This window comes from Telopea speciosissima, chromosome 6 (genome assembly GCF_018873765.1).
Source record: "Telopea speciosissima isolate NSW1024214 ecotype Mountain lineage chromosome 6, Tspe_v1, whole genome shotgun sequence".
NCBI classification, from domain to species: Eukaryota; Viridiplantae; Streptophyta; class Magnoliopsida; order Proteales; family Proteaceae; genus Telopea; species Telopea speciosissima.
In genome coordinates, this window is record NC_057921.1 from 59,290,826 (window position 1) to 59,303,645 (window position 12,820).

General features: G+C 36.0%; 1 protein-coding gene across 1 annotated transcript; it reads right to left on the bottom strand.

Moving 5' to 3' along the window:
- Nucleotides 1-8,054: 8,054 nt before the first annotated feature.
- On the bottom strand, nt 8,055-9,681 carry LOC122665289 (transcription factor LAF1). Its single transcript, XM_043861405.1, has 3 exons — nt 9,467-9,681; nt 8,973-9,102; nt 8,055-8,827 (listed from the first exon to the last, which is right to left on the bottom strand). The coding sequence occupies exons 1-3, from the start codon at nt 9,600-9,602 to the stop codon at nt 8,206-8,208; spliced, it is 888 nt and encodes a 295-aa protein (XP_043717340.1). The 5' UTR covers nt 9,603-9,681; the 3' UTR covers nt 8,055-8,205.
- Between the last annotated feature and the right edge of the window lie 3,139 nt (nt 9,682-12,820).

Sequence of the window (12,820 nt, forward strand, 5' to 3'; positions counted from 1 at the left end):
CAGCAGATCGTTGTGATACTTGGGGAGTTTCATCCAATTGTAGTACTTTCATTTGACCAGAAGTTGAGCCCCATTCACCGGTTAGATCTGTAGGATTCAGTAAGTTTTTTATTCTGATCCTAATTGCTAATTTCAGAGCTGCGTCTATAATTTCTAATCTAACCATTAGATTTCCGCTACACTTTGAGGTGTTGTTCATCCATTGTAGAGGTCTGTTTGACCTTGATTTCAATCCCGTCTAAATTCTGGTTTGTCAGATATCACTACTTTCAATTCTGGCTCTGCCCAAAGATACCTTTCAGTTCTACCTTGTGGGTGGATTCTTTATTTTCTTTCTGAATCTAGAATCCCATTGCTATCACTTCATCTCTTCAAGTTGTAATCTGTTATGACTCTAAGGAGTCGTTTCATGCTTAATATATACTGCTGGCTTACGGTGGTAGATAGATACACAACCGTAAGCTGGTTTTTTCCCCTATTCTTCTCCTCCTTTTTTCTTCATTCTTCTACTTGTAGGTACTGTTCTAACCTGTCTGATTTCGTCACATGGTATCAGAGCAGGTTTGATTAGTACTTGTAAGCTCTAAATCTTTGTTTTGAGAGTACCTTTCAGAATGTTCCTTTTCTTTGGTTTGTTCCTCTTAAACCCTAGTTGAAGGACTATGAATAACTAAGGTTTATCTGCTGCTGATTACATGAACAGTCAGCTGGAGTGTACTCACCTTCTGCTGTGTTTTCTGCCCTACACAGATTAAGGTTTTTGCACATGGATACTTCTATTCTCTGCTGCTGTACACATGAGTATTGATCACTGTTTTGGTTATCTACCTGCTGCTGCTGTTCTGTGGATGTTAAGAGCCACCTATCATCATCTATTGGGGACACAAAAGATCTGGCATTCTGCTGGGATTACTGCAGTCAAATCTGACTTGTGGCTCTCCTGTTTTTGTGCCCCTTACTGCAACTATAGATGGGTTATATCTCCGTATATAACCATCGACTGCCTGAGAGATTCTGGTGTTATAATCTAGTAACCAGTTCCCTTCTTTGATCAAATTTTGGTCCAGATCAGATCTGGAATTTGGTTGGTGGTATCTCAAAATCTGGAATTCTTGAGTGTAATATCTCCGATTGATTATTTCAGCATCCTATCTAATTGTTGGATGGTTCTCAGTTTTTGGAGTTCTATTCTACTGATTAAAGGCCTACTTGATTGGAGTCATGATCACATCAGAGTTGTGGATTGTGAGTTGTTAAAACCCTGTTCATAGCCCACTTATACAGATCAGCTTCTGCTTCTTCTTCCCCCGATGATATCAACAGGCTAATTTGATAATATAAGTTACAAAAGAAGAAGATCAATAATGCATAATATTCTTGCCAAAGGATCTCTTCAATTCTCAAATGGACTAGTTGAACTTAAAATGACATCAAAGATTGATTAGTGTTTCTCATTTGTCAAGCAGCTTTAGGAAGAATCTGCAGGTCTTTAGAGTAGAATTTTCAATCATGAACTGGACATGGAACCAAGAGGCTGCAATGACTGAAAAATAACGTCATTTCTTTGGCTATTCAGTTTGTTCAGTAACCACTGTCCCTTTGTGCATACTGTGTCATTTTCTAAATCTCAGTTAATTGTCGGTCAGATGCAATAATTCATTTTGAATCTCAACAGTAAAATTGACATGTAAGATGAAAGTATAAAACGACTGCAACAAAGTAATTGACTTCAATAATCTGTTTCTTCAGATCAAGCAGTGGCTTCTCCAAATCAAGTGTCACCAGCTTTGTTTCTCTGACAAATGCTTGAAGTGAGAGAGGTATGGCAAGTGTCTACTTTTGATATTTGGATCAATGTCATCAGGCCATGGGGAATCATTATTCTTCCCGTTTTTGACCTTAGCTAAACACCAAAGCTACACTGGCTTCTAATCATAGAGTGCTCTGAATCCTTCACCAAAATTCTATTAATCCCCTCATATGTCTTAAGCATATAACTAGGAAATAAGTTATTTCCAAGGCAAATTTGTGATCCAGATGCAAAGCCCTGATTTTCTCCTTACCAAAAATTTGAACAGAAAAAAAATATGGTACTCATTTCAAAATGTAGAAAGCAAACTTGTGTAAGCTAGTCCAGAATAAAGTTTTCAGTACAGCATTCCTGCAAAAACAAAACATATCCTTAATTAACTTAAGAGCTGAACTGTAGTGAACTTTTGTATTCATTTCAGATATAGAGATTAAGAACTGCAACACTAATTTTTCATCCAACACATATGAACACACCCAAAAACGTACTAATTAGTTTCTTAGCTTACATGTACATAATGAAGTCTCAGTTCAGGAACTCTGCAACTGGGTTCTCTTTTCTGAGAAATGACTCAATAGTGTCCAGTTGATCCGGGGATTGAAGTAAAATACACTGAAAAATGGGGAAAAACTTTAAAAGATAGAAGATACTATACTTTAGCAGGACTCTACTGCATTTGATCCATTACGATGACACTTTAAGAACAGAAGCTTAATAGTAAAACAGACAAACAATTGAATTATTCAACCCAAAAGCTTACGCTATTAAGTCGAGAGGTCCAATGGAATACGAAGTTATCTGAGCCCTTAGGTCCGATGTGGGATTATGTAGAAACATATACTGAACATTAACATAAGTCTTCACAAAAAACACAATAAAGACCAACAACGTGATCATAATTAATTTATATTGTACAGATTAGAACAAAAAAGTTGAGGAGTCATGGAATCTTATACAATTCAAGTAGAAGCTGAAGAAAGCTTTTATAAACATTTAGAAGTGAATTCACGGAGATTCAATTCAAGAAACGGAGCTCGACAAAACAAGTTCCTACCTTTCAAAATCATCCAAATAAAGCACAATTGATGGCAGGGCAGGGTATGCTGTCTTCGTGATGAGATACTGATAAAAGCCAACGTTGTATAGTGAATCCAACTTGAAGAATTGTCTCGACTAACTACCTTAAAAACACAGTTTCTTGCTCTGGCTAGCGATTCAGGCTACGAAATCGAACGAAAATATTTCCACATTCACTCTGGATGTTGAAATTCAGCTGTCAGACCTCACCATTAACAATATCTTCGAGAAATTAAGGAAACGGCATCCAAAGTATAGCGCTCGAGAAGCCACTGCAGAGAGGACTAACCGATACACTGACGCTACCCTTTCGTGAAGCAAGTGCATCGAAGAGACAAAGACATGAAACCGAATGCTCTCTCTGAAATTCTGAATCGTACAGTAACAAAAGGATTCTTCAGCCACGAGGAAAGCTGACATGGTGTGTCAGATCATTTGCCCATCCCACGTGGTATGTTCTCCCTTTGAAACTCTCTGCAGTATCTCCATTTTTTTTATTGTTTGTTACCTCGTGGCTTTAGGTTACTTTATTGGACTACTTGCCATGTAGACAATTATTATCAAATTAACAATTTTGTCGAAGCCAACTCAGATATTACGTGTAGAATCGCTTCGAAACAGCAGCACTAGGCTGGTATTGTCCACCAAGTAACCAATCCAAAAGCCCCACGTAGTTCATGCAGGTTCCAGCTCAATACCCGGATAAGGACTCAAATTCTAGGGTTGTAACTTGGGCCCAACAAGCTCCAGCCTCGCCCAAAAATTTCCAAGCTTGGGCTGAGTTTTACCTCAAGGGCTGGGCTTGGGCCCGAAAATCCCAGTCCGATTTAAAGGGGGGCCGGTGTGGGTTCACTGAAAATTGAAGATTTGGAAATTAATTTCAACTCATGACAAGTAAGAAAATAAGGAAGCATAAACCGTCAAGCTAGTTAAGAACCTAAATTTTAGTCTTAAAACATTAAAATTAGGGGGAAGTTTTCATACACGGCCGTGTAAGCATGCACGGTCGTGTCCCCTCTCACAAAGAGTTGAAAAAACAATAAACCCCTATCCATTAATTAATGCCTTGAAACTCCCACCCTCTCACATACACGGCTGTGTCACCCGTGTATAAAAACTTTCCCCTATACAATTTCCAATCCTCATCTATAGCCTGAGCCCGGCCTGCCCAGCTCAAAACCTGATGGGCTGGGCATGGGCTGGACCGGGCAGGACCTGGGCCAAGGCTAAGGTACCTTGGGTTGAGCATAGACCCACCAAGTATTTGCTTGGTACTAGCAACCCCCAAAACTGTTCCTTTTATTAGCAGCAATCATATTCCTTCGGTCATTGAAACCAAAGACCTTAATTATTGGTTTTACAAGTTTTATCTACACTAATAAAATGATTTCCTCTCTTAAGTAACATAGTAAAATAGTAAATTGAGATCTTATACTTATTTACGTTTATGGAATAAAACCTAGATTACATGATTAATTGCCTTATGGTAGGGTCTAAGACTTTTATGCTTTTTATTCCCTTGTCTTTATCTAATTATTCTTGAGGTGGTTTGTGTGTGTGTGTGTGTGTGTGTGGGAGAGAGAGAGAGAGAGAGAGAGAGAGAGAGAATCTAATATTCTTATACCCAGATTTCATATAGTTGGGAGGTTCTATTTAGCTTGTCACGTCGGTTTGTGTCGGTTTGATGTACCAAAAATAGGTCGTGTTAGAAGTCTACTTTATAACACTCGCATGGTATGGTTTGATGCGGTATGAATACGTATATAAAATGGTATACTACGATGCGGTTTGGTATAATATAAAACGTAAAAACGGTATGAATTCTATTTTTATAAAAATGATATAAAAACACTATAAATTCGAATGAAATGGTTTTAAATCGTTTTTTTAACTCGGGTTCTCAATTGTCAAATAGGATATATTTGCTAAAGTTCCCATCACCATCAGGAGAGAGAGAGAGAGAGAGAGAGAGAGAGAGAATCTTAGGAGTTAGAAATTGGTTTTACAAAATACCCCAAAAATGGTAGATTTCATATAGTTGCGGAGGTTCTATTCACCTACCGTGATCAAAACCGTTGCCTAGTCTTTTGAGAAGAGAGAGAGAGATCTTCCTTATGGTTTAAGATCCTTATATTCACCTTCCAACCCTAGCTTGAGAGAGAGAGAGATCTTCCTTATGGAAGATTTTGCTAAGAAATTTTGCAGAAAAATTAAGAAGGTGGGTCCTTTTAGAATTATTGGACGATCGAGTTTCCCTTCACCCATGACGAATCCACCCTCATGTAATGACTATTATTTGATTGCATATGAAAGCTCAATAATATTAGTGATGACGAAGCAACAATCATAAGTCTTTATCACATGACAATAACTATTTTGTTTGCTTGACTACTCGAACTAAAAGCGTCGGCAACTTAATTCTACTATAGTCTCCCATTTATTTTCAAGCTCTCTATTACATGTCCTATAAATGGAAATTTTTGAGTCGAGTCAATGATATGAAATCATGAGCATCAACATGTACTTTTCAGATTCAAATGGTAGTCTCACACCACGACTCGATACGTTCGGGGAAGAAACAACTAAATATAGAAAGTACGAAACAATTGACACTTTTTTGGATCTTTTTTTTAGAAGGGAAAACGATATAACGAAAACTTAACAAATTATTTCCTCTAAAAAAAAGAGGTATTGCATAGATACAAATAAGTAGAGACGTCAATTAGATGTAACTCCAATCATTAATTACTGCTTGATAGCACCATATAGCTAGTGAAATGCAATATGAAATCGTATAGGTTTCAGATCCATGTGGTAGTCTCATGCCATGTTTCGACACGTTTTGAAGAAAACTAACTAAAATAGAAAGTTCGAAACAATTAAGATTTTTTTGAATTTTTTTAGAAAGGAAAACGATGTAAAGCGAACTTAACAAATTAATTCCTCTAAAAATTAGATGTAACTCTAATAATTAATTACTGTTTGATAGCATCCTGTGTCTTTGTTCTTTCTCCTTAATTTAGTTGATGGAGCAAGCTCACCAATCTCATATGATATGCATTTTATGAAGAATACTAGTTGTGATTTGGAACCAACAATAACATGTGTTTCTAAGCATGCAGATCTATACAGTTGGCTTGGCATCAAATGGCGAAAATACACAAACTATTAAAAAAAAAAAAAAAAAAAAAAAAGACAAAAATAGAAAATCCATTTCATAGGCAAGGATGCCTCATGTTTCAAATATAGTGTGGTCCAGACTCTCCCATCAGTTGCTACTTATGTCCAAAAATTTTGACAGTGTGTATTTCAATCATTAAAAATATCATATTTAATATTAGGATCATTTTTTTTTCTCTCACATTTTGTTTTAATTGATTAAATAGAAAAGAAAGATCCTTTGCAAATATACATCCAATATCATCCATACACCTAGAAAGCAGAGGAAAAATAGAGAAAAAAAAAGGGGCGCTGTCCTCTGTGCAGCAACGCAGCCTGCGCCCAGGACATGAGGATGGGTGCAACGACCACCCTACCCCCCTGCACAGGCTGCCCATGTGCTTGGGCGTAGGCTGCACTGTGGCACAGAGAACATTCTCCCAAAATAATTAAAATTTATGACAAAGGATTTTCTAAACCTAAGGCATTTCCTATGCCTATACATATATATTAAGGAAAGAGAAAAATAATATAAAAAACAGGGATGTGAGTCATGTGAGTAGACATAAGATATGCCTTTGGTTCGTAGAGACTTTTCCCAAAATTTATTTATTCAACTAATTTTCTTATATATATGTTATAAATTCATTTTTTATTTCCTATTAAACTTGAATGTGGTATGCAAGATTGGAAGGGTATTATTGAATGTGGTATGCAAGATTGGAAGGGTATTATAGGACCGACACCATAATCGAGGAGAGGATGTACATTTTTTAAGTGTAGGAGACGTTGTAATTAGGACTTAGGAACTTTTTTTTCTTTTCTTTTAAATGTCTTGAGGAGGGTTACTCTCTTAATCAACTTAATAGGGGAATAAAAATATTCATTAAGAGTAACTTCTACAATAATACTTGACATTATTTATTCTATGTATAATAAATGGGAAAAGGTGTCTTTGAGCCTAAGGCGTTTCCTATGCTATCTCATATATGTATTTTTTTGTTATTTTTCTTTTTTTTAAATAAATTTTTTTCTTTTTTTTTAAATAAATAATATTGTGAGATAACGTAGGAAACACCTTAGGTTCAGAGAACCCTTCCCCATAATAAAAATATTGGAAAAGTTTTCCCACAACACTAGATGTCCATGCTCTCATAGTCTCTCTTCTCTACCCATATTCCCATACTAATGAAACCGATCGATTAACCTCGCCCATTGGTATGGCATGAGAAACTCTTCCCCCTCAGGCATCCTTAGAAACCTCCTCCCAATAAATGTAGAGGGGAGACTGGGAGAGTTTTTTGTCTGAGAACGAGGCCCCTACGCCAACATGAGGGCTAATGGGAATGCACACAAAAGCATCAACATGGACAGAATTCTTGCTTTTCATGAGGGTAGAGCAGTCATTTTGCAAGGGCCTGTGTGTAGGCATAAGAGCCACGCTCCCAAACAACCTCCTTTTTCCTTAAATATAAACTTTTTTTAAGGAGAAAAGTTCTTTATGGGGGGAGTGTACCATCCACGTCTAGACAGGAGCAAAATGACTGCCCCACCCCTCATGAAAGACACAAATCCCACCCCCATTGTACTAATGTGAACACTCTTATTGGCCTCCACACGCGTAGGGGCCACGCTCCCCATAGAGAATGCTTGCCCTTTTTTTTTTTGAAGTATACTGGCTAGCTCACCCAGTCACCCATGGGTGATCCAATCACTGTCTTAAAATTATTTGTTTATAAAACGGAAGCTGTGATTGATAATGACCAATCCGTTAAGACCCGGGAGGAGCAGTTCATCAATGTCATTGTTCCTTCCGTCAACTGACAAGTGTCCCTTACAAATATCAAACCTTGCTATTAACTTAGGGATCACCGCTAATTAGCTTCTTCAGATCATGACACCACTTATATATATAAACCTAATTCAATCCACACCAACCTCGAGTCTTTTTTTTTTTTTTTTTTTTAAATTTATCACATCATAATCACAAGAAACATTGACTCAAAACCAAATTAATTTTCATATTCACAATTTCACATCCTTTAATAACGAACCTCGTATGAAATATAAACATCAACAATTGATGATGTAACATAAAAAGAAATAATAATAATAATAATAATAATAACAATAATCAACAATTAACAGTTTAATACACTTCAGTAGATTATATCATGGACCAGGCTGAAATCGTTAATGCAACTCTGTCCAACAGAAACAAAATCAGAGAACCCGTTTCCGGCGATAGAATCGAACTGATGAGGTATGAATTTCTCGCCGGCGGCAGAACCATTACCGAACACATTAGGGAATTCATCATATCCACCACTAAAAGGTCCATCAAATTGCAACAAGTTTTGACTAAATGCATCATCATCGATGTTTAAATCGTTGGAATTATCTCTTGGAACCACCGTTTCACTAGCGCTGACGAAGCTGCTCCGGCCATGAATATGATCTAATGAGAACCATTCGGCGAAAAAAAGCTTGGGGAGAGAGCTCTGGGTTGTTTCTTTAATAGGTTGGTGAAAATCGTAAATCTGTGGAACGGATTGGTCTGTATTAGTGGGAGAATCTCTCACGAGTTTGAAAGAATCCAAACTTGTGATTTGGGTGGTGGGATGTGTTTGTGTAGGTGTGGACTCCATGAGAGATTGGGAACTGCTACTTTGAGCTCCAAAAGCTTCAGCTTTCACAACTTTCTTCTTCAGGTAGGAATTCCAGTAGTTCTTGATCTCATTATCAGTTCTTCCAGGTAAATGCTGAGCGATCTGAGACCACCTGAATCAAACGAATTAACTAATAGTTAATAACTTGCTAGTAACTAATTTTTGGGGTTCACGAAAGTTATTTCTACCCATCAGAGCCAAGGTTGTGACGTGGTCCGGAATGAAATCCACATCAAATGTGATTCAAGATTACTTACTTGTTGCCTAACATGTGATGGAGGGCCAAGATTGTCTCTTCCTCTTGAACTGTGAAAATCCCGCGTTTCAAACCAGGCCTCAAGTAGTTAATCCACCTTAGTCTGCAACTCTTCCCGCTCCTTTGCAAACCTGAAGCAATATCAGTAACAAACTCAAAATGTCAAATTTGAGGGTATAGTGGTCATTCTACTGTTTCTTCTCCTATTGGTCTCATCGACGACCATTGGCTTCTTTACTTGCCAGCTTTGCTCTCATTTCTTTAAGCAAAGAAATTTGTCTTATACAGGGCGTTGTTTCTAAATTCTAATTCTACTTTTCAACCTAAGCATGGTGCACAATGCGCTATCCCATTACAGAACAACTCTAATTCTAACGTGCACCGGATTCCCGGAAGCCTGAATTATTACTCCCAGTGCATGATTGCAAGTGCTGAATAAAACATGGATATATAATGCAATATTACATGCTAATGTAAACTGTGAGTGCAACTCACCGGCTTTGACAGGAACGGAGCTCCAGCAGCCATGACCGTATTGAATTATATAATTCCTGAGCTTATCGTCTTCTTCAGGTGACCATAACCCTTTTCTGTGTCTCTGCTTTGGCTTCTCACACGATTTGCACCCCATTTTCTGTTTCTGAAACTTGGAAGAATTTCTCTTCTTTCTTCTCTGAGTGAGAGCTGGTAAGGGTATAAGGATTATTGGAACTGTTCTTCTGAGAGGAAAGAATGAAACTTCCGACAAGGAAAGTTTGGAATTTAAAGAAGGATTAGTTGAATAATTCTGTATTAAAATTATTTAATTATTTATTATATTTTTTTAATAAGAAAATTAAAATTTTAAAAAAAGAAAGCCCCACGGTCCCCAAAGACAAATAGAAACAAAATTAAAATTATATAAATGTAAATAATAAATTTCAAGAATAACTCATGACGTACTATACTCCACCTCACTTGAGACTAGTTTATTAAGGTTGCAACTAATTAAGGTCTTCTTTGTTAAAAGCTGCTTATTGATAGAGTTGGTATTACTGTTACTTGAGGGACCTTAATAATGAAGTTCTATACACACTCATAAGGTCATAATTGATGACCTTAAGAGAATAGGGATCGAATCAAACGTGATCCACGGGCGTTCGTTCATCATTAATTACATCTTAACATAAAGGTTTTAATCATAACATTGGTGATAATCTCTACTTAATATTTATTTGATAGGATTGTATGATCAGCATGGACCATATATAAATGGGTCCCAGTTAGAATATGTTCCAATTTGATGGGTCCCTGTTAATTAGAATATTTCTAACTCTAATCCTAAGATCCAATAGACTAGGAGTCTAATCAATTATGAAAAAAAGAAATGAGAATAAAAATGATAGTCTGCTGTGATGATGGTTAGATTCATTTAATATATCTGATTCTTAATTTATAGTAATTATCTGAAGTGGTTAATCGATTTGACAACAATGAAGTCACAACCATCTGAGCAGTGAGCAAGTGTTAATTAGAAATGTTTTTAACTCAATTCATGTTATATTAAGAAGATAAGTGAAGAAATTAAGGGTAGGTTTTCATCAATTAATTGTGTCAGAATCCTATCTTCCAAGCAACTAGTTTGTCAGAATGACCTTTTTATGTTTCGTGTTAGGTATGATCTGACTGGTAAGACCTAACCATGAAGCCGAAAGGCAAAAATTAACCCTAAAATTTTCTTCATCAATGTACATAGTGACCTTGAAATTTGATGGAGACTAACTAGGGTTAGACCCTTTAAAGGTGTATCCAGTCATCACACCATGTACCAAAATTTTTTTGTGCTACTACTTGGAAGAGGAAAGACCCTTCTAGTTTCTAAAAGTGAACTTTCTATAGTCCTCTAATAATTAACCTAATTAATACAAGAAGTTGAAAACCAAAAAAATTTCATTTTTCTTAAACAAAGTTACCTTATGGTCTTAAAGTATTGAAAATAACTTTTATTTAACACAAGTCTTCATTAATATACAAATTTTTAAAACTTTTCTATCAATTATTCTTCAAATAATGGTAGATATATTTTTTTCAAGTGTAGAAAATAACACACTAGTTATCATCACTCTTTTTCTTAAAAAACATACTATATATTGGTGATATAGGATAAGGTAATTGAGGAAGGTTTCGCCACGATGCCACTGTGTGGGGGAATCTCCCACGTCACTCTATTGGCAGCACATGGATGGAACCCATATGGTCAGGGTCGGAGAGAGAAAATAATAAAAACCCATGTGAAAGGACGTTAGTACACTGATCGACGTTGTTTGGGAAATTTTGCCCTTATTATATTCATTATTTAAGTTTAAATTGGATTTAAAAATCAAAAGAAGATTGAAATATCAGCAGCTTAAACGAAAAAGATCATTATTGCACAATCAATTTTAGATGAAAAAGATATATATCGCGACTTTGATTTTATTAATATTGGTATCACAAAGTATCTAAAAATGTGTTATGCGAAAACGTGATTTAATCATGAAACACAAAGAATTACATGGTTAATACATCCACATCCACCAGCAAAGCCCACAATCAAATAGTTTCATAGATGAACTAATTAAGAGCTGATAGCGATTTGAAATCGCAACTGTAACCCTTTTTTTTTTTCTCATTCTTACAACCAATTACCATCTCAAAGGAGTATTTAACTTCAAATCTTAAAGGATGAGTTGGTGAGGATGCAAGCCAAGCCAAACTACCTAAATGAAGTCTTTGGTCCACTTCTTTGAAAGTGACAATAGCATACATCACCTTTCAATATATCATTCTTTAGAATCGTTCTCTTTGATTCCTTTACATATAGACTATGGAAACATATATATAATTTTCTAGGGTTTTTGGTTCCAGCATGGCCCAGTTAGTAAGGGTTTTCTAAATAACCCTAATATTTGCCACATGACAGGTTTAATTGGGTTTCAAATTTTGTAAATAGTTAGACTTCAATGTCCTTCATTCATATATCAAATTTCATTTCAAATAGATTTTGCCAAGTAGCAAAATAGAGCTTCGAGAAATTTAAAAGTTAGGAGTGTACATAGTACTTAATGTCCAGAGCTAGAGTAGCAATAGGCATATATAAATGTACACGGTACGTGGTGCATATCAATACACGGGTAATACTATTTGATTGAATTAGATTTTGAAATTTGATATATCACTAATGATGTTGACTATGTCGTCTTTATCCAACGGTCAACATTGTGGCATTATTTGTCCAATGACACAAAATGACAAAGGATCGCATAAGAAACCCTTCCCACTTGGCCAAATAAAGGGCTTCTTGCCAAATTTGAAATCTTTTTGGGTAATTGTACTTTCAATTTCAAATTAAAAATTGGGTGTGAAATTAGAATAAGATAAACAAAAAATAAATTCATTTAAAAACCTTCTGGCGTGTTTTCTGTCCCATCAAATGAAGATTTGATGAAAAAAAAAAAAAAAAAAGGGGGAAAAAGAAGGTTTGAAATTATAAATTAAGTTATTAAATTAATATACATGCTTATCAACTAATCCCATCTATGTCATATTCCTTTTTAATTTGTTTCTTCGGGTGGTAAGTAGGCTGGAGACGCTACACTCCGAAATAGTTGGGGGACATATCCCTGCCCCTTTAAACATCATCTATAATTATTCTCTCTTTATAAGTCCCACTCATTTTATATGTGTTTTTTCTCTCTCTCTCTCTCTCTCTCTCTCTCTCTCTCTCTCTCAGAAACCTTAATCTTGTGGTGTCTTACAGTTCTAGCCTAAGAGCTCGACAAGTGGAAGATGTGAAATCCAACAGTGCCGAGCTTAAGAAAAAAGAAAGAA